Consider the following 25,483-nt stretch of genomic DNA (forward strand, 5'->3'; position numbering starts at 1 on the left):
TTTAAATTAGTTAAGAATGTTCAACAAATTAAATTAAGAATTAAATGTGTTTTTTATGTTGAATTTATTATAAGATTATATTTTATTCTTAAATTAAATTATTATAAGATTATATTTTATTCTTAAATTAAATTATGATTGGATTGACTGATTCATGAATTGCATTTGTATGTAAGTTTTAGGTGAATTATTATTATTCCAATTTTTTCATAAAAGTATTGAAATTGATAAATTTTTAAAATATATATATTATATCGAAGTGTTATATTTGTGGGAATCATATATTTAAAGATATTTTAATAAGATTAAAGTCATAAGTTACACACAAAATGAGTGAAGCCGAATTAAAAAGCGAGATTTTTGGTATGGAAGAAAAGAAAATAAATAATTAATAATTAATTAAAAAAAAAAAAAGCGAGATAACGCTCTGGCACTCACTGAGGCGAAGGCTGAGTCTGTGGAAGAAGGGATTATGATTTTGGTATTTTTTTTTGAATAAAAGAAAGGAAGAAAGTGAAACCCTCTCCTTTTCTCCGAAAGGAATGCGGAAAATCCTGAGGGGCTGCAAAACGACAACCCCCTGCGTTCAAAACGACGACAACTCCCACCACTCCACGATTGCGGTGTTGAGTTGAGGCATGTTATTCGCTCACTCCTTCAATTCAAACTCCTACTGTACTTGTTCTTCTTCGCATCATCGCATCGAATAGAGACGTTGACTTTCGAGGAAGAAGAAGAGAATGGAGCAATCGGTTTTGGATGACATAATCAATCGTCTCCTCGAAGTTCGTACCCGACCGGGGAAGCAGGTCCAGCTGTCGGAGTCCGAGATCCGTCAACTCTGCGTCGTTTCCAGAGACATTTTCTTGCAACAACCTAATTTATTGGAGCTCGAAGCGCCTATTAAGATTTGTGGTCAATTTCTTTTTCTTTTTTCCCCTGTTTCAATTTTCTTTTTACTTCCCTCGCTTTCTCTGTCTAATTTCGTCAAATTCAAACCTCCAGCACTGACGATTATTCTTAATTTCGAAGGTTTTGACATGATCCGAGTGCTTTTAGTTGCATGTTTCGTCGAGTTTTTATAATTCGCATGTCTACTGACAGTGTGTTTTGAACTGGATTAGTAGGGATTGCTTGCTTAATGTTTGAACTGCATGTACAGATTGTATTTCGACTAGTGGGAGCCACTTGTTTTTTTTTCTTTTTTCTTATTTATCTTTCTCTGACTGCATCCGCAGTCAAAATATGGTCTGTAAAGAATCCTGATTTGATTGGACTGGTGCCGAAGTGCTTTGTTTTTGTTGAATATGCGTGGAATGAGATTCCCTGCAGTAGAATAAAAAAGTGTGTGTGAATTCTCGATGAATCTGTGTGTTGGACCGAATATATGAAAAGAATCCTCCAACATTGATGAATCTATGAAGTCAAATAAAATCTGCACACGTCGTATATTTGACTGAAGTTTGTCTTTTTTATCTTTCCTTGTCCTTGGTGAATTTATGTATGGGGGACACTCGAGAGTTTTTAGAATATTTCGCCGGACATTTTACCATATAATGTGAGCTTTGGGAAGTTAAGTATGAGTTTGCAGTGAATGTTGGGCATGCTGCAATCTACTTCCATATTTTTAAGGTGTTTTTGGTTTAAGAGAAATGGATGAGAGGGATTTTTTCCATCATACCTCGTTTGGTTAAAAAAATTGCAGGGCAGGGAAACTTTGGGACAGATGATATTTTCCTGCTATTATAATTTTTTTAGTCTGCGCGCTTTTCATTTATGTGGGTACAACTGTATATAATCCATACTTTCCCTCCCATTCCAAACCAAACATGGGGAACTCTCTTATGAGTTGAACACGTTGTTAATTAATTTTCACGATTATTTGGTTAGGGGTTATCTTTTTTACTCTTCCTGACAAGTTTAATTCTGGACTGCAATCACTCATTTGTAGTGGACAACATGATTTAAATTGAGGTTTGTCTCTTTTGTTTGTATGTACTTGTTGAATATAAGCATACAAGTGAAATAATCATGTAATGAGCTTTGAGAATGTGATCAGTCGTATTGTTTGTTTATTGATTTTCTTGGGTTAAACAAAAACATGGTCAATTTAGAAGGAAAAAGCATGTGAAATGTCTCTATTAACATCACTGGACTTGTACGAGCCGTATATCTCATGCTGGTTTAGTTGACATATACTGCAATATCAAATCATGCGATAATTTTTTATGTATCTTGCAAATAAAATTCATGCTGATGTATTTATTCCCACACGACATCAGTGTTTGCTTCTGAATTTGTAGGTATATTTTAAAGTATGAGAGCAGTAAGGATTGAACTTTATGTAGATCACATGGTATAGAGGATCTGATGTAATCTTATGAAAAACTAGTGAAAGCAGATGAGTTGTTTTATATCTAAATTCAATCAGTCCTTATAGTGGTATATGGACTTTTTTAATATAATTCATATTCATATTCACATATTACACATTTATACTCACTGATGATGTTAGTCATGTTATACTCTATTGCTATACACACAAAAAACTATGTTCTTGAAGTTTTATTCATATCCTTATATTGATATTTCAGGTGATGTACATGGTCAATATTCTGATCTCTTAAGGCTTTTTGAGTACGGTGGATTACCTCCTGAAGCCAACTACTTGTTTCTGGGGGATTACGTAGATCGAGGGAAGCAGAGTTTAGAAACAATTTGCCTTCTCCTTGCTTATAAAATAAAATATCCCGAGAACTTTTTCCTGTTAAGGGGAAACCATGAATGTGCTTCTATAAACCGGATATATGGATTTTATGATGAGTGCAAGAGAAGGTTCAATGTAAGGTTATGGAAGACCTTTACAGAGTGCTTCAATTGCCTCCCCGTGGCAGCCCTTGTTGATGAAAAGATTTTATGCATGCACGGAGGACTTTCTCCTGACTTACTTAATTTGGATCAGATTAGAAATATACAGCGCCCCACAGATGTTCCTGATACAGGTTTGCTTTGTGATCTCCTTTGGTCTGACCCAAGCAAAGAAGTTCAAGAATGGGGAATGAATGATAGAGGAGTTTCATATACATTTGGTGCTAATAAGGTCTCAGAGTTTCTTCAGAAACATGATCTTGATCTTGTTTGTCGTGCACATCAGGTTAAACTTCTGCCTTTGGAACTTAATGTGTATTACCCCCAGATCATCTGGATTGAGTTTGTATATCCATTTGTATTTCAATGACTGAAATTAGCTTCTTTTGCCCCAGCAATTTTACTCTATCTCTTGGCATAACTACAACTACTTAATTTTTTAAACTGGGAATTACTTTTTACCTTGTATATGGAACAACTTTATGCATGAGCCTAAACTGCTTCAACTGCCATGCTTTAGCTTTAGCATCTGGTGCTTTGTACTTTACATTCCTTTCATGTTTATATTATGGGATAGCAGGTCTCAATCAACTATGCTATTTGAAAATAAATTGTTTTTGTTTTCAATATTTTCTTACCAGGTTGTGGAAGATGGATACGAGTTCTTTGCTAGTCGACAGCTTGTAACAATATTTTCAGCACCTAATTATTGTGGGGAGTTTGACAATGCTGGTGCTATGATGAGTGTTGACGAGACACTGATGTGCTCTTTCCAAATATTAAAGCCAGCTGATAAAAAAACAAAGCACAATTTTGGAAGTACTACCACTGCTAAGCCTGGAAACTCCCCAGCAGGTGTAAAGGTAGGAAGGTTATAGAGTATTGGCTGACAATGTTTGCATGGCATCAGTAGGTACCCATCTTCTAATTCTTTTGACGTATAACCTTTTTGTGCAAATGTAGATATTTCAGAGTATCAATCTCTGTAGTGATTTGGCATTTTTTTACCCACTGGTTGTGCTTGGAAGAGGTGACTGGCTCGTTGGAGGAGACATTCGCCACTGTTTAGGTTATGTTGTAGTATTTTCTTCCTAGAGTTCAATTGGATTAATTATGTGGGATTTCCATGGATCCGGCCATTCTCAACATGATTAGGATAATTAGAATGATCATATTTCTTGTGCTAACCCTGCTAGGAAGTTATTGAGAAATTGAATTTAGCAGTGAAAACAAAAATGCTGTAATTAAGCTTTTTTACTAAACTTGCATTATGCAACCAAAGGTATTGGATGTATATGTTGTTTCGGATTACCCCAATCAGTTAATGGGTTCTGTTGCATTTGTCAGTTTGGGCTTGCACCCCAATCAGTTAATGGGTTCTTTTGCATTTGTTAGTTTAGGATTAAGAAAGTGCAAGTTTGCGCTGAATAGCAGAACCATACCATGTAGGCAGATTTTACCTGCTGTGTGGGTTTTGAATCTTATTGCTTGGACTTGGAAGCATCCTATGACAAGGGCCATGACATCATATTACAAAATGTGACCCTTGGCGTTTGGCCAAAACTATCTAAACTGTAATGTCCCTAATCTGGCACTCAATTCAAGCAATGATATCACATTACTTAGCTGATTTTGGTCAAACACCAGGTGTCCCTAATCTGGCATTCAATTCAAACAACCTGGTGTTACGAAACAACAGACACATCCAATATCTTTGGTTGTATAATGCAAGTTTAGTAGAAAAACTTAATTACAGCATTTTTGTTTTCACTGCTAAACTCAATTTCTCAATAGCTTCCTAGCAGGGTTAACACATGAAATAAGATCATTCTAATTATCCTAATCATGTTGAAAATGACTGAATCCATGGAAATCCCACATAATTAATCCAATTGAACTCTAGGAAGAAAATACCACAACATAACCTAGACAGTGGCGAATGTCTCCTCCAACGAGCTGTAATGCCCCTAATCTGGCACTCAATCCAAGTGATGATACTGCATCACTTAGCACTGCACTGAATACATGCTCTATTTTATTATTTCACACTTACTCATTCTCTAATATATTCTAAATTTTTCTTATTATCCGACGCAGTCCTTCCTGGGAGCGAAAGCATGAAATGAAATTTTGCAAAACGGTTGCTGCCTGCTACTTCGGTTTAGCTTGGGCTTAAACTCCTATTGGTTGCAAGGGAAAGTCGAGTTCCTTTCGTCTATAATATTTTGAAATTGTAAAATCAAAGGGAAACACCACTATGAACCATGTAAACCATTGTTTTTTATCGGTACAAATTTGCATTTCAAGATGGAAAGCCATAATCTGCTTGTCTTCGTTGTACACTAATATCTGCTATATTTTCTTAACTGTAAGCTTCTCAAGCGTAGATGGATGCATTCGCATCTGTTGCTGAGAACCATTTATAAATGCTTTATACGGTTGGCATATATGGATGCCAGTTGAGGCTGGTAAAACAGAATGTTGTCGAATCTCTTTGTTTCTCCTTTTGATTGCCTTTTGTGTGTGAGAATTCTAATTTGATTTGGGATCACTTTCGTTTTACGTGATTTTTCCTGAAATTTAATCCGAGGCATTGGTTTTCCTTCTCGAGATGTTCAACCTGTAGAACGGAGTCTAATGGGTAATTCAAGTTTTATGGTTTCGTGCAGGTTTTGTGGAGGAAAATTACAGATTTTTTAGGGGAAAATTGAACATAGTTTATTTTTTCAATACCTGCTAACTGTTGAAATATAAATTCGTTGCATATTGCGTATATTTGTCGTAAAATGTATCTATAGCCAGCCTATAATTTGTCCATTGACATGAATGTTATGAGGATTAGACATTAACTAAATTTGTTGTCAGAAAAAAAAAAGTTTTTTTATTATTAGTTCTCAATTTTATTTGACGACTTTATTTACTTAAAATTTACTTTTTATTATTGTTTGTTATATATATTTATTATGTACTTTCTAACAAGCATGTGTTTAGAAATTAGAAATTATAAAAATGCGAATGTCACTTATTTTAAAAGATAAGTTTATAAAATTTATTGTTTTTATTAAATTAATTAAATAAAAAAATAATGTAATCAAAATTTTGCATCTATTTTATATATTATAACTAAAAAAAATTACAAAATAAATAATTTATTATGAGTAACAGAAATTAACTTGTATTTTTATATTGATCTGACTAATTTGACTCGTTCTTTGCAGACGAAATGTTGATTGACTCAAAATGCGACCGATCTCCATTTTCTCTCTAGTCTTTCCTTTGTGCCTTGCAAAAATGTGTGATATTATGTTCCTTTTATTCTTTAGTCTGTTATTCTTATATATGTCTGAAATTGACTTCGTTATAAATTTTAATTATATTCATGCAGTAACAGTTGATTATCACTCCAATTTGAAGATTTATGAGTAAAATAATACTGATTTCTAATATGATTCTTACATTGTTTTCCTCTTATTTATTAGAAGTGAGGAAAAGACTTGAAATTCATATAAAAATATAGTAATTTAATGTCATTTTAAACTTGTAAATGAATTTTTTTTTTTTTTGTGAAGTGAGGATAATAGATATAAAGAAAGTAATAAAATTATTAATTTATATTCTTAAAAAAAAGTGTAGACTATTGCTTTAGAATAAAGATACTTAGACAACATTTTTTTGACAATATTTGAACATCATCATACGTGTCATTGTGTAATTGATCCATGATGGTGTCATTGTGTCATTTAGACCAATCACACAATAACACATATAATGATGTTCTAATGTCGTCAAAAAATATTATCTATGTATCATTATCCATTGTTTTAAAAGTGATAATGGTCAGCACTAGTCCATTATATATTTAATGAAATTATGACAGTAGCTCACTCTCTTGAAGCAAATCAGTGGTAGATAGTATGATGCAATTAAAAAATATAAAAATATATGTTGTGTGTATTGATTTATATCCATACTTTTATTATTGTCTTAAAAGGATACAATTATTTGGTCCGAAGACAAAAAGTTACATGTGGCTGTGTGAGTTTAGTTGAAAAGGTATAAATTTGCCGACCATCTAATCCAAAACTATTGTAATAGCACACAGTTTAATTGGTTTGGTTGAGCAGTCATAGTAATTAACATCATCAATCACCAATTTTAAGATTATCATTTTGTCTTCATTATAAGATCTTAAATTTATACATCAACAGATACCACTTTTAATTTATAATATAAACGTGAAAGTGACCTTCATTCATCTTAACCTAATAATAATAATCCAACTTATTCATAATTCTCCATGATTCTTCTTCCTTCCTGAATATTCATATGATGATGATGATGATGATGTAACATCTACTTTTTAATAATTCATCACAACCTTATTTTGTGTTGTTCTGTACTGAAAATATCACTGTTAATAAGTAACGTGGCACATGGAAAGGACCGTGCTTTGCAGTTCGACATTGGTGCCTTTGCATTTTATATACACTAACTTTAATTAACTAATTCAACTTCCTATAATACTAAATTAAAACTTCTAACACTTCTTAGTATATTCCTCTTTTCATTTTATCTATTTATTAATAACATCATTCTTTCAACTATGTGAGGAAACAGAGAAGAGATTGTTCTGTTATTTGGATCTATAAATTTGAAGAAATAGTAAAATAAAATTCTAGTAACAATTAGAAATAAAATTAATTTATAATATGTAAATAAATATAAACTTCATATTATATTTTATGGAATTAAATTAGATTTAAAGTTTTATTAAAAAAATTGCATATAATTGGTTTTTACATCTATATGTATGAAATTAATGTTACAAATGAAAAAATGCAATGACGGCTCATTGGTTTTGATAAATAGATTTTGATAAGAGAGTTTTAAATAATTAAGTAAATTTAGTTATAGAGAACATTTTGAGAAAGAAGGAATTCAAGAGTTTGAAATAAATAAATAAAACTGGTAAAAATCTAATTATAACAATTTAAAACATTAAATTACTGGATTACAATGATTAAAACACATAGCATCGAACATTGCCCAATCATATCAAAATCTCAATTAAATTGTTTTATGAAACAATAACTAATCAAGATTTCTTACATTAATTGAACATGGAATACTCTCTGTTTAAAACTTTTATCACATTTTTATCTTTTAAAAAGTTAAAGAAAAAAATATGTATTTAAATAACTTTTAAATTCAACTTCTGCAAGAAACTAATGAATATTACAAAATAATTATAATAATAATAATAAATAATAATCAAGAAATGAAATGAAAAAAAGATGTATTAAATTTCAAGTGTAATCTATGTTTTATATTGAATAGAAATAAGAAAATACAGCATCGAACATTGCCCAATCCAAATACGATGGAACTCAACTTTCATTTGTGTTCGTATTTCTCCCATAAATCTTCTCCTCTAAAAGCCTAATTTTGAACCTAAAATTTAGTATTTCATGCTTAAATAAAGAGTCACTTTTACTTTAAAAAAACAAATTCAGCAGCAACATGAAGTCCTAAAAATACGAAAAATGACACATACCTTCAGAACTGAGGGCCAAAAGCACTGAAAACTGCTATTAATTTTGAGAAATTAGTGTTTGACACATCTAAACTTTTTACATTTATTTCACATTACTCTTATTTATCTTTTACTCTTTTTTTTCTTGAAAAATTATAAAATTTTACATTTTCTATACTATTTTACTCTTGTATTATGTATCAAATGAATGTAAAAATATGTCCTGATATTATTACTCATTAATTTTCCATGGTCAAATGAAGAATCAATGGTGAAAAAAAAACCCGAACAAAACATTGCTGTCACGAAAAAAAAAATATTGATGAAGAAAGGACAAGGAACATATCACACGACTTCAAAAACCAAGCCTCGTAACTAGACTTGCTTTTCCCTCTCACATCAACGTATACTACAATTCTTCATATATATATATATATATATATATATATATATATATATATATATATATATATATATATATATATATATATATATATATATATATATATTCATGGAACAAAACAAAGTGTTTGAATTAGTTTGTTTCAAAAATATTAGAAAAAAACTTAATTCAATCTCATAAAATTAATTTATAAATGAGGTTTACATCTCACTTATATATTATAAATTGATTTTATTTTTTATCGATGTGAAAGATAATTTTTTAACTATAAATTACAGTTAATAGTAACATCCCAAATATACACACTGTCTAATATTTTTACTGATATTAATCATTTAATAAATAAGTTAATATTTTGTATTAATAATATATATATAATTATTTTTTAACCTTTGAGCAACAAACAAAAACTATTCAATAATCTGCTTAATTGGATATCGAACTCCTTGATTAATCTACAAATGACTTTCTTCATTGTATTTTTTTCATCTTCACCATTAGTCACACCTCACAAAGCACGTAAAAATGATTAAAATAATAAAAAAATAAAATCATAAGTCAAAAATAACGAAAAATTATGCTAAATTTCCATGGTCAAACGATGAATCTGAATTAAAAAAAAAATCAATAAGACATTATTGTGGTTAAAGAATTTTTCTACGTAGAAATGAGGAGGAGCGTATCACGTTACTTCTATAACGCTAAAAACCTAACTTCTCTCAGACGTGCTTCTCTCCCGCCAACGTCATCGCATACTTCATCCTTTCAAACCATTTTTTGTGAATGAATTATTAATTTCATGCAATAAATTACTATAATATCGTTTAGGATCATAAAAGAAAACGTTGAAAGAAATATAGGGAAAGTAAAATATGAATACGATAAAAATTAATACTACATTTTTTATTTTTTATTTGCATAAATAGAGTTGGTCTTATGTATCTATTCCTATATTTTGTTCTATTATTGTATTTGACCATAAATATTTTTAAAAAACAAAAAGAATAGAATTTATACATTTATAAATTTGCCCATGCAGTGCTAAGGGTTAAATGTGTTTAGTGGATATATAAACGTTATTTTATTTTACAATTACCAATGTTTATAATATATATAAACGTGGTCTTATTATAGGACTAATAAGAATTAGAGATGATAAAATTGCAATTGGTTACTAGTATGTCGGAAATGAATTGCGTCAGTTGATCCCGTAGAAAACGGGTTGAATATAACAAAAAATTAAAATATTAAGATTTTTTTTATAAAATTAATTTAAATATGTAATAATTCACTTTAAAATTATCTCTAAATATTAATTTTTTATTGGTACTAGAGAAATTAAATTTATCAAACAAATTAAAATAATACGACACTTATATTTAGATTTTTTGTGTGGAATTGTTAAATACATTAGTCAGTTGGCGTCAACATCCTCGTAAGGTATGTGTGAATGCAATGTATTTAATCATTAGGTCAACCCATTCAATCAACTTGGTTAGAATTGTAAACATGAAATTTTATATCATAAAAATAGATAAATTAAACAATTTATAAATAATAAAAGACTATTTAAGTTTGATTTTCTCAAAAGTCGGAAACTTTCAATCGAACTAATATTTATACGAGTTCTTGATTTATGTGTTGTACTAAACATTGAAAATACATTATTATAATATTCTAAAAATCTTTTTAATATACATCACAAGAGTTTCTGTTTTTCAGTATAATTTGTACATGAAATAGTTGGAAGCGGCAGTATTCAAGAAAGATGAGCAGTACTCAAAATCCATTGATGTCCTGCAACCAAATAAATGACACATTAATTAATTAATTAATTAATTAATTAATTAACAACGTAATTAACACAAGAAACATAAATTTTTTTTAAGAACAATTTGAAAGGAATAAACATACTCAATGCTTGATGTGCAGATATACGTCTAGAGGGATCTCTGCAGATCATCTTCCTAAGAAGATCCTTAGCCTGAACAGACACAGACCTAAAAATTGTGGAAGGAAACCTAAGATTAGCCCTTAAAACAGCTTCGAAAATTTCTGCAGCAGAGTCTCCATAGAAGGGTGGAATGCCACTCAACATTGTGTAAAGAATAACCCCACAGCTCCAAACGTCGACTTTCTCGTCGTAGTCTCTCCCCATGATCACTTCCGGCGCCACGTAATAAGGGGTGCCCACCACGCCGCGCATGGTTCTGCCCTCACCGAACCACTCTGCGGAGCCGAAGTCAGAGAGTTTAAGGTTGTTGGCTTCGTCGAACAAGAGGTTTTCGGGTTTGATGTCTCTGTGGGCGAGGCCTAAGGCGTGGCAGTGGGTGAGGGCTTCGAGGAGCTGCTTGGTGAGGGAGGCGGCGTGGGACTCCGGCAGGGGGCCGTCGGCGATGCGGTCGAAGAGGGTGCGAGGCTGGCAGAGCTGGAGAACGATGGTGGAGGTGTGGGCGTCTTGGAAGGCGTCGATGATTTTGAGAATGTTGGGGTGGGGAGAGAGGAAGGTCATGGCCTTGGCCTCCACTTCGAGGCAGCGGCGGTCGGTGGCGTCGGCGAGGAGGCGGTTGTTGATGAGTTTGAGAGCGTAGAATTGGTTGGAGGAGGGGTGGAAGCAGCGGAAGACGGTGGCGAATTTGCCTCGACCGATTTCTTCCAACGCTTGGTATTGTTGTTTGTTGGGGGCTGCTTCTTCTTGGTGCATTTTCTGTTCTGTGGAATGTAAAAGGTGTGTTTCTGTTTATATAGAATAGTCTGTGTTTGTGAAGAATATAAGAGGGGATATTCTTGGATTCACTCATATTGTTATTCAGTTTATTCTGTTGTGGGACCATGTTCTTGTTCAATATTCAGCTACCTTTTCTAACTCTCTGCTCCAGCTTCATTACAAGCTTCTCTTCTACCCCCAATTCTTCTTTTTCTTTTCTTTTTACATTTTCCACAATATGCAGTTTTATCATTTGTAATAATCACCTTATTATATTTAACTCATCATACTATAAGTAAAAAAGATAATATAATCAAATTTTGGAAAATACAGAGATAGTAAAGATTTTTAACATATTTATTCAAGAATATTCCCTTTTGGATGGAATATAAAAATTTTTCTTTTAAGAGAATATTTAATTGTAAATACAATATATGCGTTTTGAAACCATCTAAAATAGGTCTTGCTTAAATTAGTAATCTTATTGGTGTAACAACTATTGTTAGATTATGACATTTCTTTTTTTTTTTTTATAAACTATAAAAACAAGTTTAATGACTGTTGTTTTTATTAACCGTTAAAACAAATCGATGTCAGTTCAAGTATATTTTATTCTTATTGATGGATTATATTCGTTTTATCATATTCAGCTTAGTTTCAAAATTTATTGAGTATTTTATCTTGAAAAGAATATTGTGTATTCAGATTAGTTTCATATTTCTTAAAAAAAATTAGTTTCATACTGACTGACAATACTGTGAATCTATTCCCTTGAACGAGAAATAGTAGGTATTGGTAACCTGTAATATTTATATTTTAGAATTTAAAGTATAACTTTTTTTACATCATTAGCTTTTTATGAAGCAATCTAAATGTCATGTTTAAAATAATTACAAGAAATTTTAGTAACTTTAATTTTCAAAATAAAATCTGTAATTAAATGGAGACATTTATGTAAAATTAAATAATTTTTATAATATCATGTCACTACAGATTATGTGCTTCAGTAAATAAATAAAACGTATAACATGTTTAACCCTAACCAGTGAAAGTGTTAACTTTTACCCATTGAGAGAAAAAAAAATCTCGTTGATCACTGAAATCTTTTCTTATTAAAACCAAACATTTAGATCTTTATAAATATTAAAACATATATAATCTGAACATAAATTAATTTGACCACAGATAAACTAGAGAACTATAAAATGATACACTCAAAAGGTGTTATAGAAGGAAACGAAGAAGAAGAAAAAAACTGAATATAATGACGCGGTGTATCAAAATAAAATTGCAGTGCAGTTACAAATATTATATTAATTATAATATAGCAATTAAAATTCTGTAATCCAAAGTTCAGAAACGTTAAACATTGGTATTTTAATTTCCTTCTTCATTTGAAAATAAGTGCTATGTTCTAAATATTTTGTTAAATACAAAAATGATAGAGTATATTTTACTAGCACTTTTATAAGTCCACATCTGTGTAGTAATATCAGTCAAATTGGATAGAAGCGAACTGAAGTTTCCTCTAAATAGTAGATAGAGCAAATCCAATGTACAGCCTCTGCATGCATCAGACAAATCGAATAACGCAGAAAATACATGACCTTTTTTGTGTAGTTTTCTTTAAACTCTTGAGTAGCCTAAAAAGAAAAAGAAATTCGGTAAAAACAAATAACGCTACTATTTAGAGGAATGTACTCTTGTACAGATCCGAGGTAAAAGTGACTCGATCAGTAAATCAAATTACTAAAAATCCATCAGAAATCTCGCTACTTATGGTAAGCGTCTAAAAATGACGTCAATTTAATTCAACTTGGCTAATCACCTCAGCAAAGGTCCTCACTTTACATGGACTTTGGTCCAGCGACAAAACTTCCAAGATAACGGTCCCAATATTTATCATATGCGAGTCTGAATATCGTTGTTGCTGATTGGCCCCCATCCAAACATATTCCATAGCAGAAGCTTGGAATTTCTCCCCTTCGGGGCAACGTTGGCGTTCAAAGCTGAACTTGAGTCATGTGTCTGTCTGAACAATGGCCAGTCAATCCGATATGCGGCATTAATACTTTTCATACACTAATAATGTATAATTTTCAAAACTAGATGAACTTAAAATTTAAAAATGCCTTCATAATTAAGAGGATACAGAATTATACACACTGCATAGTAGTCAGTTGACCAAAAGGGGCCCCAAAAAATGACCAGTTAACATGATAAAATGGACGGGGGGATAATTGTCACCTCTTTTCTCTTCCCCATCCCAAATGTAAGCTTACGGAATTACGGGGGGCATGAAGAGAACAGAAAGGTGGCTAGGGAAGCAAAATGTGAACAGCCCAGGTACAAAATCACAATGGCTATATTTGGGAAAGGCCACCAGCTTGCATCAAGGAAGGAAGTAACGGTTTCGGTCAATATCGATGAAAGCACGGGTTATGGGCAACAGGGCAGGAGCAGGTATGAAAAATCATTTGAGATACTTGTACAATGCACAATGAATAGATAGATAGATATGGGTTTTTGTCTTTTCAACCAATATATTTGCTTGTCTTCTTTATTTATCATACAGACTATTAAGTTGTAAGAAAGTGTTTCATTTTGAGAATGAGAGGGTTCAATAATAACCATCAGACAAAAAAAATGGTCAATATAACTATATAATTTAAAATCTTACATGCTTGTTTGTTCTACTCTCCCACGCGCACTCTTGCTCGTGTATCCCGTCACTCTTTACAAAACCACCAATTCCTCTGTCCTCTGACTTCCTTCAAGCACTCCAATGTTTAATGAAATGCTTTTTTATTTAAAAAGTAAAAGCGACCTATGACAAGCCCAACCGCAGAACCTCATGAAGGAATTACCAAGGCCACATTTATTTATCCAAAAATATTCTATTGCCAGACCTACATGAATCCATGGCGTAGCCCCTGAACATTCCATTACAGTTGAAGCCATACAGCATGTCACTAGTATTGGACACGGTGATGAACTTGCTTTCCCTTCATCTCGTTTTTTATTTCATGTGATATTCATGTTTAAATTCATCAAACATTTGAGACGAGAGTGATTCTTGAAGTCAGTTGGACATAGAAATGGATAGAGAAAATGACGATTTTGGAAAGAGAAAAAAAAAATAGGAGATAAAGAGAGACACGAGAAAGTGAATTAAAGAATAGAATGCATAGTCACGTTAGATTTTATATTGACAGTTTATTTTAATCCAACGGTTATTATTGAACCCTCTTATTCTCACAATAAAACATAATACCCCAATTGATAATAAAACAATCAATTGATCACGAGGCAAGCTGCAGGGTGAATGCAAGCTTCCATGTACAAATCCTAATACAGAGCATTGTAAAACAATTATGCCCCCGTCATTGAAATTTCTAAATCACTACTGCGAGAATGCCATTGAAAATGCTCTGCATGTGCAAAAGTAATTAAATTGAAAGAGAATGATAATTTTGATTTGCTGGCTTGGAATGCCTGCAACCTGCTTAAGACCAGTCCAGCTTAGTGCTGCCCTGATCCGTATTTAGCCCAATCTGATTTGAATAGGCCCCTTTTTCCAAATTATATCAAAAATGAAAGGTAAACTGGATAAGTATTATCATAGTTAAACTTACATAAATGATGTCAGAAAGGAGCCTCTAGTGATTCATCCCAAACTTCTGCACTACCATTGGATGCATCCTCTACGTCTTCTTCCATTGAAAGCCTTATATATTCTCTATGAGCAAAGCGATCCCACTCTGTCAATGTAGGATTCTCACGTTCCTGTTCACAGAAGGGCATATACCAATACAATCAAAACTCACCAAAAATAGTCACTCATACTGACTCAACAGCGAAATAATTTCTATCAAATATTCATCCACCTGACGAATCAAAAATGGGTCACGAGTTTCAAAGGCCATGAACTTATTCAGATTGAACAGGATATTGAAAACACTTCCTGAGAGTTTACCACCTTTCAGGTCTCGCAGAGTTATATAGCTCTCATCCTACAGAATCAAGAATATGAATTTAAAATTAAGGAAAAAAGTATCTCAAATACAGCATAAAGTCAACCAAAAGGATAGAGAGGACAAAAAAGTGAGCAACCAAAAAAGTGAAATTGGAATATGCTATTTTTCCAAGACAACACAGTTTTAAACAACAGATTACATTCCATCTAGAATGACTTCCCAACAACATAATGAAGAATCGATTGAAGTAAGATTGAGAGACAAACCTCAGGTCCAACCATGTCAATAATCTGGCACAGTATATCCTCAAATAGCACAGGTTCTTGGGCCATGCACTCCATTCGATGCAATTGCTCCTCATAAAAAAATTGCAGTTCATTCCGTGTCAGAACTCCATTTCCATCCAAATCAATGCACTTAAACCTAATCATGACAAATCAAATCACAAATAAAAACTAATTAAAGTCAACTAAAAAGGTCAAATATCCAATGTTTGCCTAAGAGTGTACTGAGTATGAAAACAATAGAGGGAAGAGAAAAAAAAAGTGAAAAGCTTCAAGAAAAAGAAAAAGGGAAGAAAAAAATAATCAAACATCCAATGTTCTTCCATTTATTCCATAAATCAAGCAGCCCGAATTTCCATCAATCCTTTTCCCCTGTCCTGTTTTCAGCATTACCCTTTTATTGAGGCTAAACTTAAGCATTCTACCCTACTACACAAAGGGCTTTGTTATCCCAAGGAAGGTGTTCGGATGTGTTTGAAATTGTTTTTGTCAGGAACCAAGAAATGAAAAGAGAAAGAAAAGAAAACTTTTTATTTGGATAGAATGAAAAGAACAAAAAATAGGAGAGCCTCTCTCCTTCAAGGCCTTCCCCTTCAGAGGTAACATTCAGTCTACAAAATTCACCCCCTCTTCCTCCCCTCTTCTTCTTTCCTATTTATATCTAACACCTCAAATAACTAACTAATGAACATTCTAACTAAACTAATTTCTCTTTTATGTGTATCCTAACAATACACTCCTCCAAAAATCAACCTTGTCCTTAAGGTTGGAAAAATGGAAGCTTGATCACGTAGCTCATCTCCATCACCGTGATCGTTGTCTACCCTTCCCAAAAGCATAGTGATTTTGTCCTATCATAGGGGGGAATGCACGGGCCACTCCATTCAAATTCAGGTCCGAAAGTTGGGTGGTGGTGGGGATGAGTGGTTTTTGTATAAAAGTCTCTGAACCCAGTAAGTTTAAATTCCAATATTTATTGATGTTCCAACCACCTTCATTGTCAAATATAAGTCCAGATATGATTTCTTATTCATATTACGTATATCTGAATATGGGAAAAAAGGATTTTTGGCTGCATCTCCACCTTCAACTTTCTTATTGGTTAATTTTGTAATTTGGTTATCAGGAAACTGACCTTCACAGTCCATAATCTTCTCTCTCTTTATTGATGCATCCCCTTCTTCCATCATAATTTATGTTCCTGTTTCAAATCTCACTTCCTTTTTGGTTTTTTCTTAACTATAGAAGGTGTTCACGTCTCAAACAAGTTCCATAGCTCTAATAAAGTCTTTTGGATCCTATGGTGGAATCTAATTTTTGAATGTTAGATTGCAACCCTGAAAAGAAATACCCTTGCAATTGATCTTGTGATGTTTGATTTGCTTGTGACACCAACCTTGAGGAGTCATTCTCTTCAAATATGTGCAACTCCACCCTTTTAATCCAAGGCCTTAGCAATTCTACTCTTTCCTCATCTGATCTACTTACTACGTATATATCTTTCTTCCTTCTCTTCATTATTACCGAGTACTCTTCCTTCTTCAGACAGTTTCTTGCTTTTATTGATTTCTTGTAACAGTTATTTGATTTCTTTCATGTATGGCAAATCAGCTTTCAGCTCCACAACCACCTTCCCTTGTTCAAGGGCCCATCTTTCCAACCACTCAAACGACTTTCTATAATGACCCATCTGAAGGTCCGACAGGTCAGACCAATTTGTTAGAATGAAAAGAACAAGAAATAGAAGAGCACTCTCTCCTTCAAAGGCTTCTCCTTCACAAAGAGCTAACGCTCAGTCTACAAAATTCATCCCCTCTTCGTCTCCCTCTTTCCTATTTATATCTAACTAACACCTCAAGTAACTAACTCATGAATATTCTCATTATCTTAACTAACTTCACTTATCTGTGTATCCTGACAGTTTCCAATTGGTTAAAAATATTAAATGAATAAAACCTGTTTGAGAGATTGTTTTCACCATGCAAACATTTAAAAAAGTTTTATATTGCTTGTATCTTCTAGATTTCGTAATTTGAAATCATTCAATATAAAGGAAACGCCTAATGAGAGTAGTTTTGGGGTGGGGGATTAATAAAATATCTTAATGGATGGGAAACAAAATACCAATATTCAAGACTTGGCTCAGATGATTTATCCTCTTCTGACAGTATGAAGTAAACAAAATCTTCATAACCCATCTTTCCCTCAACCTTACTGGTAAATCTTCTAGGAACCTGAGATAATATTGAAGAGAATCAATTTTTCCATCGTGAACAAATGATCTGATAATTCATATAAACAGATGTGAAAAGACAATGCACGTTTATTACAAGAGAAGGGTAGGGCTTTGGGTTGTCTGTGGCCCTAGACAACAACAGTCAAATTAGAATACAGAAGCAACAGATGATATAGTAATCCACACCAACCTGGGAAAATATTCTATCAACAATTCGATAGGTAAGCGCATGGTTACCATATCTGATAAGATTCTCTTTGTCTATCAAGAAATCATGATCTGTATCCAGTTCCCAAAACTTGCAGTATATGACATAAAAATGCTCATAAGAAAAGTACCTGTAGATAATATTAAGGTAAAAAACAGTAAGGCATCTTCCAAAAACCAAGGTCATTTTGCATAGTTAATGAAAATGACATCTTTAAAAAGTACACCTACCTCAAAACCTTGTTTATGTCCTCTTCTTCATCAGCATGCTGCATTGCATCAATTATGTTTCCACGCTTCAGCTCCCTCAGGGTGAGACGACCATTTCCTGATCTATTAATGTAGTAATATATTCTGTATATGACAGTTTCAGCTGGAACATCAGAAAAACAAGTAGTTATGAACATTGCACTACGAAGACGAAAAAAGAACATTATATCAGTTAATAATGTCAACAAAGTTGAAAAACTGGTTACAGGGGAAAATGCCAGCTAGAATTATTTCAGTAAGTGTAAAACAATCAACAAACAGAGCTGGCAGGTATGTGGATTGCCTAAGCAGGAGAAAAGTAAATGTTTAAAGAGCATCCAATACATTTGGATCAATCAAATGAGCTACTTGACAGGACAAAGTTTTGCATGGTCTTGAGTAGAAAAAAACTAATTGTCCAAACCAATAGCTTATAAATAGCAGCTGCAGGCAATACCCAACGATTTTAAAAGGAACACATAGCTAATTATATTTTGTAAGGTAGATTGAATAAAATTTCATGAAAGCACACTACATTGGATTGAAAAAAAAAATGCAGTGTCTGAAACATGCAGCCTTGTTTTGCTCATGTCGCTTTACTTAAAATGCCATATTTTTAATTGTTCATCTATTGTATGATTCATAAATTGATTCGATTTGATTCACAAATTCATAAAATATCTCTTCTCAATCACCATAATATAGTCACACAACAGCGTAAAATAGATCTTCCAAGTACAATTCATAAACTAGCTCCTGCAATCCAATAACCATGACTGTGATATTCTAAAAGTCTCCCTCATGCTAAAGCTGGCTAAGCAGGACAGAGAACTCGTTAGGAACCCAGAATTGAAAAAGAGAAAGAAGAGTAATATTCTTTATGGTATAGACTGTATAGACTGAAAAGAACACAAAAAATAGGAGAGCACTCTCTCCTCCAAGGGTTTCCCTTTCACAAAGAGCTAAAGCTCAATCTACAAAATTGCCAAAAAGTCCCCTGCATATTAGGACCCTCCAACTGTATAAAGGAAACCTCACTCACCCTAACAACCTAACTAACACTATTTCTTAATCTGTTTCCTTCTATCATACACACATTATATCCTATCAGAACTACACCCCAAAAAAGAGGATAGGGATACTTTAAACAAGACGACACATGTGGAGCCCATGCACCATCAAGAACAGCAAGTGAAAAATAGCTCATAAAGGCACATAAGAGGTTCTTGATATTGGCACCCTGAGGGATGGTTAATTGGTGACTTCTGAACAAGACAATGGTCTCTGGTTTAACAACCAAAGATTAAAACAGTTAATCAGTCTCAACAGTGGTATTTAAAACAGAAAAAAAAATAAAGGCCAAACTAGAGAAGATTTGTATTTTAGGGAGCTCATCAACAAAATAGTTATATGATAGGTCAAAAATGAACTGATTGGAGCCAAGGGAGCTTGGATGGTATCAAATAGATGCGAATGTCAAAGGCAAAACTCAAAATAGATGATCAAAAAATAAAGCTGAGGATTGAAGATGATCAATGACTATTATTTAATGGAGTAGTTCAGCTAATTCTACATAGCAAAAAAGAGAAATGCCTCTCAGAGTGGACTGTGGCTTTAGTATATAATGTTGGAATTAGGTTTAGAAGGAAAAAATGGAGAGAAAAAGGATAAATACAATAAAATTCATATTGACTTGACATTATATGATGTGTTACAATTTAATGGTAAAACTTAAATTACTAATCCTTACTTTTGTACTAGTAACCCTAACTAAATAAGCTCAAAATCACACGAATTAGAAAGCATGCAAACTATGATAAGCAACCTAATCCGCCTAAGATAATCTAAAATATTCCAAGATATGACACTGATATTATGGGATAGTATAACAAAACCAAACCATAAAAAGTTGCTCCAAATTCATTTCAATAAATCCAATACAGGGGTCAGATATAGATAAAGGATATGTCAGAAGACCTAGCACAAACAAAAAAGCATTCTCCGGGGCATGGAGTGTGTAATTTGTTGATTACTAACTCAACTGTAATGTCTCTCTCTACATATCTTCCAGTAAAATATCTGAAAACAAGTTTAAGGACATACCCAGTAAGTAGAACTTGATTTACCCAACAAGGGTCAGGATAGAACACTACAGAAAACATTTCAACAGAAACAGGAAATTCAACTCAAGGGCAGTGTCAGAAATTTGGCAGAAAAGGTTTACAAAAGGCTAATTTGGGAAGTGTGAGAATAATGCAGAAGATCTGCCTAATCTCCCTTGATATCCAAAATAGTGACTCCACTCAAGCAATCAAAGGAAGAACAACACTGCCATAAAACTTTACTGCAGTTAAAATTAGTCCTTTATAAAGCAACATCAACAAAAAGCTGCTCCAGGGTAGAAGAAGACATTCATGCCTTCCAATAATCCACACAATGGTTTTGTTTAAATCAAGTATGGCAAGAATTTCAAATTTATTAACCGATGTCCACATTTGAACTTACATGAACCCCTATATACAAGGTTACAACCAAGATGGAAAACAAACCGTATCTCTCTTGAAATTCGGGTGTGCTCTGCAGAAACTCTAATCCTGGATGAGTTGCCAAAAGTTCACGTAGCACAGGTTTAAAATCATCCTGACATGAAGTATCATATAGTTAGAAAGAAGATCAACATGAATATACTACCATAGGCAAGAAAATCAACAAAAGTGCCACTAAAATAATCAATCACACTAGAATCAAGTAACCCAAGAAATGATAATTTGATACATATAACCTGGTCATGGCTAAGTGTAACTCTTAGAGGAGGAGAAGAAAACTACATGAAATCAAAGGCAGGAAATATAAATGCAATAGAAGTAAAATACCTGAGTAAGGTATTTGAGCTGTGGTTGCTTTAAAATTGTGAATATTTGCGTTGCTATATCTTTTGTCAACATGTTTCCGTTGACCCAATAATCAATAAATGCTTTCCTATAGGAATATAAAATCAAGGAAATAAGCGTAAGTATTGGGAATTACTAATTACGGGGAACAGAACCATTCAAGTACAGGTTCCTACCTAAGTCATGGAAGGAGACTTAAATAAAAGCATGTTCATTTTATTAATAAACATAAGGTCGTTCAAGCAAGAAATCAATCAGCATACTGCCAAAATGAATTGAAATAGCAGTTTGCAAGAGTAGTTTTCGGTTTAACACCAAACACAAGGGAACCATAGAGAATTCTTGACCAAGCAATGCAAAAAACCAAGTTTGGGGCATATGCTTGTTTCTGCCAACTTGCCTTTTCCTACTAATGCTTGGTTCCTTCATTTTTTTACCTTGAACAGTACAGCATCAAATATTTTACATGTCATAGTAGGAAAAACTAAAAACCTTCATTATTCAATAGATGATCGAGAGAGGAAATTTAATGTTCTTTCCTTTCTAGTCAAAACTATTCTGACATAGTTTTCAGTTAAGGTCATGTTTGTTGATAGCAAAGAAGAAGAAAGCACTCCAGAGGGAAAAAGATATAAAAATTTAGTTGATGTAGTAATTCATAACTTTCCACAGCCTCTTCCACAAGCCATCATTCATCTTTCAAATGACAATACTTTCCTGGTTGCCTTTAATACACTTTTGACATGTCAAACGAGGTTCATTTCTAAATGTCCAAATTCAATACTTAGGAGAAATTTGGTTCTTAAATGTTACAACAGATAAAGTCAATATTACATTCCAAAATGGCCGTTACATATTTTTCAGGGGGGCTTGGGGCGAATTAGTCACCTCTTTTTCAAAATCTCTCAAAGGAAACTCCCTGGAAAAGAAAACATTCCCCTGGAAAATATATTTTATGAACACGCTCTTTCAAGTGATTTCTATCAGTTTTGAAGTCTGTTATATGTATCAGATGACTACTAATTTGACCAAGAAACCATACTAGTTTGCTTGTTTTAGGTCGATTTCTAACAACTTTCCTAATCACTCCTCAGATTAGATACTATAAACATCATTGTTGACTTTGCAATGATACAATGCAATTAACTCAAATTTAAAATCCTAGAAACTAGTGGGAAGAGATATTTGAAACCACAACTAAATTACGGATAGGGGAAAGGGCATAGATAAATTGTTTATGGCATTTGTGAAATACACATAAATAGAATCAAACAAATGAACTATGGCCATTGATATAACATGTAAAATAATTCATCCACCTCCCGTGAGCTTGACATATAAATCAAGGATAGATCCACCTCCATCTATACTTTCAATATAAACACGTAAAACTCAGAATAACTCACTGAAGATGGCTCCAATATGTCAAAGAATCATTCGATATTACGGGAACTAAAGAATGTTTCTATGTTTTAGAGGACGGCTTATTTGGGAAAGGGAATTAAACACTGATACATTATAGCAGGAGGGTAATATGTGAATAAGGTCAAACTTGAGAATCTTGTAAGCTTAAGGCTCTGTATAATGAAGAACTCACTTGATTAGCCAGTTGAATAAAGAAATTAATTATCAAAAATAAATAATGGGATAGTCAGAAATACAGGATTTTCAGGTTCCAAGCTCTTTCCTTTTTCGGAATAATTACACGGTACTTATCATGTTCCAGATCTATTCAATGTCATGACATCTAAATGAACACTTTTTAGATATCCAAACAGCTAAATTAAACAACCACTATCCACAGCACAAGAGCATACTGAAGCATAATTTTTTTTAAATTATAATGATAATAATAAAGCACACACCTTGTCACAAATCCAGTTCCATCGTCAATCTTTCTAAAAAGAGATGTGGAAAAGAAAGATGGCAGCTTGCATACTTCCTTAGTAATTGTCTTGAATTCTGCCATCCAAAAGAAACAAGTAGAACAGAATTAAGCTAGTATTACTGTAACTATTCATTTTATTACAAAGTGGTTTTCAGATAGATAGTCACGTATTGACTTGAGGGAGCATTGAAACTTTTTTTTTTACTTAAAATGAGGGGTTGTGATTGCTTAAAAAGCCAGGATGTGCACGCTATTGGAAATCACAGTTTCCCCCGATTGCCAATTTCTCCTTTAGACTATAACTCCTCTATATTCCCAATATCTCACCATGTATCTGCAGACCATCCATGTGATCATGAAATAAATGGTCAATTCTAACAAGGCATTGTTCTTTCAGTTCATTTGGAGGAGGACGCCCAAATTGAAAGTAGAACTGCAAGCACACAAGTATCTATGTTATGAGAAAAAAATATATAGCATGAAAAGGGGGAGGGAGAGGATGATAAACAAAAATGAAGAAAAACAAACACGGTACATACTCACAAACGGTCAGCAGACGAGGAAAAAAAGAAAAGCATGATAAATAAAAATATACAGGAAAGCATCACATATAAATAAAGAATATACTGACAAACAGTTAACAGATGGGCCTAACCTGAGGTATCAATTCTTTTACTGGCTCACTGACAACCTTCAAAGGAGAACCCAAGTTAGAAGGACCAACTCTATGTTTCACTATGCGAGGGGAGCCAGATGAACTTCTTGGCGAAAGAGGCGGTGCAGTGCCAGCGGGAAACATGGAGGGCAAAGAATTGCTTGAAGAATTTGGACTAGAGCAATTCCCTGGTACATTCAAGGGAGCACCTGACTTTGCTTCATTTAGCAACGATGTTACCTACACACATCAACAAGTGAGACATAAGATTAAGAATAAAATCACAAATGCACGAATTTATCCTTTAAATACTGTTTGAAGGTGAAAACTTGACCAATAAGGAAACTCAAATTTTCAAAAACAAAATTAATAATCCATATTTCATTCATGAGTACCATCAAGACTTATTTATATGGCTTGTGAAAGTAGACAATAGTCCTTCCTATAATAAGCTGCGGTGATTTCTCTTAAGGAAAGAGATTGAGACATAACAGTACACATGATCACTTACTTGCTAACATAAAAATATGTTGAGTATATCTAGGAAAAAATCATAATAATGCTCGTGAAGTAGGTGTATGGAACCCCACACCAACGACTATCTTTCATTAACATAAATAATAATTAACAATGCATCATTCTCACAAAAACATTGTGGATTTGAGTATTATTATTCAAATTATTATTAATTTATTATCCGACAGCGGAAGTTGCTACTACGAATGGATATATAATAAAAATTGTGAAATGAACACAGTTGCAATATGTTGATTTCCTAATCGAGGAACATGTTACGAAGCGTACCAATCGATGACTTTCAGGAAGCGAAAGCCACTGCTCGAAGAGCGTCTCAACGAAACTTAGGTTAGATTTGAGTGCCAAAGAGGACACCTCAGGGAGCTGCAACAAGTCGACATCCAACGACGCCGTATCGCTAACGACCTCCATGCTCATCTAATCGAAACCGTGACCTTATCTCTCATTCACGAACCGAACCACGCAAAGAACAAAGCGAAACCTGCTTGAGCGAGCTGAATTTCAATGCCTTCGAATCGAAACTGCGTGCGCCAACCAGATTCTATATCGGAATGAAACAAATGTGCTGGAGCCAGCTGCCGATTCAGCAGGAACCCTAGATCTTTCTACTGTTAGGAATTACAATCGATTACCGATGTAGATTGAGGAGATGGATCGGTGCGGCGATCTGGTAAGAGGCTTCGACGGAGAAAGAATGCGCGAGGGAAATAAAACCGGACGTAAATTTCTGTAGAGATCCAAGCGATTTTGGAGGGAGAGAGAACAAATGTGTGTGCAGATACTGAAGAAAAAAAAATGAAGAGAGGCGTAGTGTTTTTGTGTTTTTTTTTTGTATATTTTATTTGTTTGGAAATGAAGCGAAAGAGCAGAAAATGAAAATTTGGTAGGCCGACACGTGGTTTGCTTACGGAAAATACGGTTTTTTGAGTGCAATCATCAGTCTTCACATGCTTGAGGATCCTACGTCTACAGTCAATACCACTTCCAAGTTCCCATCCATGGTTCCATTATTTTTTGGGGTACGACCCTAGCAGTACTTTATTTAATT

At 33.3% G+C, this 25,483-nt stretch overlaps 3 protein-coding genes across 10 annotated transcripts; 1 reads left to right on the forward strand and 2 right to left on the reverse strand.

Annotated features, from left to right (window-relative positions):
- The first annotated feature begins 478 nt into the window (after positions 1-478).
- On the forward strand, positions 479-5,376 carry LOC106754129 (serine/threonine-protein phosphatase PP1). 3 transcript variants are annotated; one of them, XM_014636104.2, is made up of 4 exons: positions 479-915; positions 2,595-3,154; positions 3,510-3,781; positions 4,966-5,376. In XM_014636104.2, exons 1-3 carry the CDS (start codon positions 741-743, stop codon positions 3,744-3,746), a joined length of 972 nt encoding a protein of 323 aa, XP_014491590.1. In that variant the 5' UTR covers positions 479-740; the 3' UTR covers positions 3,747-3,781; positions 4,966-5,376. The 3 variants fall into 3 exon arrangements, with proteins under 3 accessions (XP_014491590.1, XP_022633577.1, XP_014491589.1); XM_022777856.1 differs by having other exon boundaries at positions 3,510-3,777; XM_014636103.2 differs by having other exon boundaries at positions 482-915; positions 3,510-3,731.
- Positions 5,377-10,499: 5,123 nt separating this feature from the next.
- LOC106754037 (phosphoenolpyruvate carboxylase kinase 2) lies at positions 10,500-11,749 on the reverse strand. Its single transcript, XM_014635971.2, has 2 exons — positions 10,719-11,749; positions 10,500-10,601 (listed from the first exon to the last, which is right to left on the reverse strand). Exons 1-2 carry the CDS (start codon positions 11,506-11,508, stop codon positions 10,564-10,566), a joined length of 828 nt encoding a protein of 275 aa, XP_014491457.1. The 5' UTR covers positions 11,509-11,749; the 3' UTR covers positions 10,500-10,563.
- A 1,244-nt stretch (positions 11,750-12,993) lies between these two features.
- On the reverse strand, positions 12,994-25,255 carry LOC106754121 (probable serine/threonine protein phosphatase 2A regulatory subunit B''delta). Of its 6 annotated transcripts, XR_002666890.1 has the most exons (15): positions 24,703-25,253; positions 23,899-24,138; positions 23,571-23,676; positions 23,221-23,317; positions 21,338-21,443; positions 21,014-21,104; positions 18,447-18,588; positions 18,199-18,346; positions 17,897-18,006; positions 15,755-15,911; positions 15,399-15,524; positions 15,147-15,297; positions 14,425-14,942; positions 14,192-14,338; positions 12,996-13,543 (listed from the first exon to the last, which is right to left on the reverse strand). XR_002666890.1 is itself a non-coding variant. In XM_022777838.1 (13 exons), exons 1-12 carry the CDS (start codon positions 24,850-24,852, stop codon positions 15,157-15,159), a joined length of 1,500 nt encoding a protein of 499 aa, XP_022633559.1. In that variant the 5' UTR covers positions 24,853-25,255; the 3' UTR covers positions 12,996-13,543; positions 15,147-15,156. The 6 variants fall into 6 exon arrangements, 3 of the variants coding, with proteins under 3 accessions (XP_022633559.1, XP_014491579.1, XP_014491578.1); XR_001375283.2 differs by having other exon boundaries at positions 12,994-13,543; positions 14,425-15,297; XR_002666891.1 differs by lacking the exon at positions 14,425-14,942.
- Between the last annotated feature and the right edge of the window lie 228 nt (positions 25,256-25,483).

This window comes from Vigna radiata, unplaced genomic scaffold (genome assembly GCF_000741045.1).
Source record: "Vigna radiata var. radiata cultivar VC1973A unplaced genomic scaffold, Vradiata_ver6 scaffold_83, whole genome shotgun sequence".
Classification (NCBI taxonomy): Eukaryota; Viridiplantae; Streptophyta; class Magnoliopsida; order Fabales; family Fabaceae; genus Vigna; species Vigna radiata.

Excerpts from the sequence above, each read along its gene's own strand:
- LOC106754129 (XM_014636103.2), top strand. The coding sequence starts at position 741 with ATGGAGCAATCGGTTTTGGATGACATAATCAATCGTCTCCTCGAAGTT. Across the intron at positions 916-2,594 it reads AGCGCCTATTAAGATTTGTG|GTGATGTACATGGTCAATAT; the intron begins GTCAATTTCTTT and ends TTGATATTTCAG. Across the intron at positions 3,155-3,509 it reads TTGTTTGTCGTGCACATCAG|GTTGTGGAAGATGGATACGA; the intron begins GTTAAACTTCTG and ends TTTTCTTACCAG.
- LOC106754121 (XM_014636093.2), bottom strand. The coding sequence starts at position 24,852 with ATGAGCATGGAGGTCGTTAGCGATACGGCGTCGTTGGATGTCGACTTG. Across the intron at positions 23,677-23,898 it reads TAAAAGAATTGATACCTCAG|TTCTACTTTCAATTTGGGCG; the intron begins GTTAGGCCCATC and ends GTGTGCTTGCAG. Across the intron at positions 18,347-18,446 it reads GACATAAACAAGGTTTTGAG|GTACTTTTCTTATGAGCATT; the intron begins GTAGGTGTACTT and ends TATTATCTACAG.
- LOC106754037 (XM_014635971.2), bottom strand. The coding sequence starts at position 11,508 with ATGCACCAAGAAGAAGCAGCCCCCAACAAACAACAATACCAAGCGTTG. Across the intron at positions 10,602-10,718 it reads ATCTGCACATCAAGCATTGA|GACATCAATGGATTTTGAGT; the intron begins GTATGTTTATTC and ends ATTTGGTTGCAG.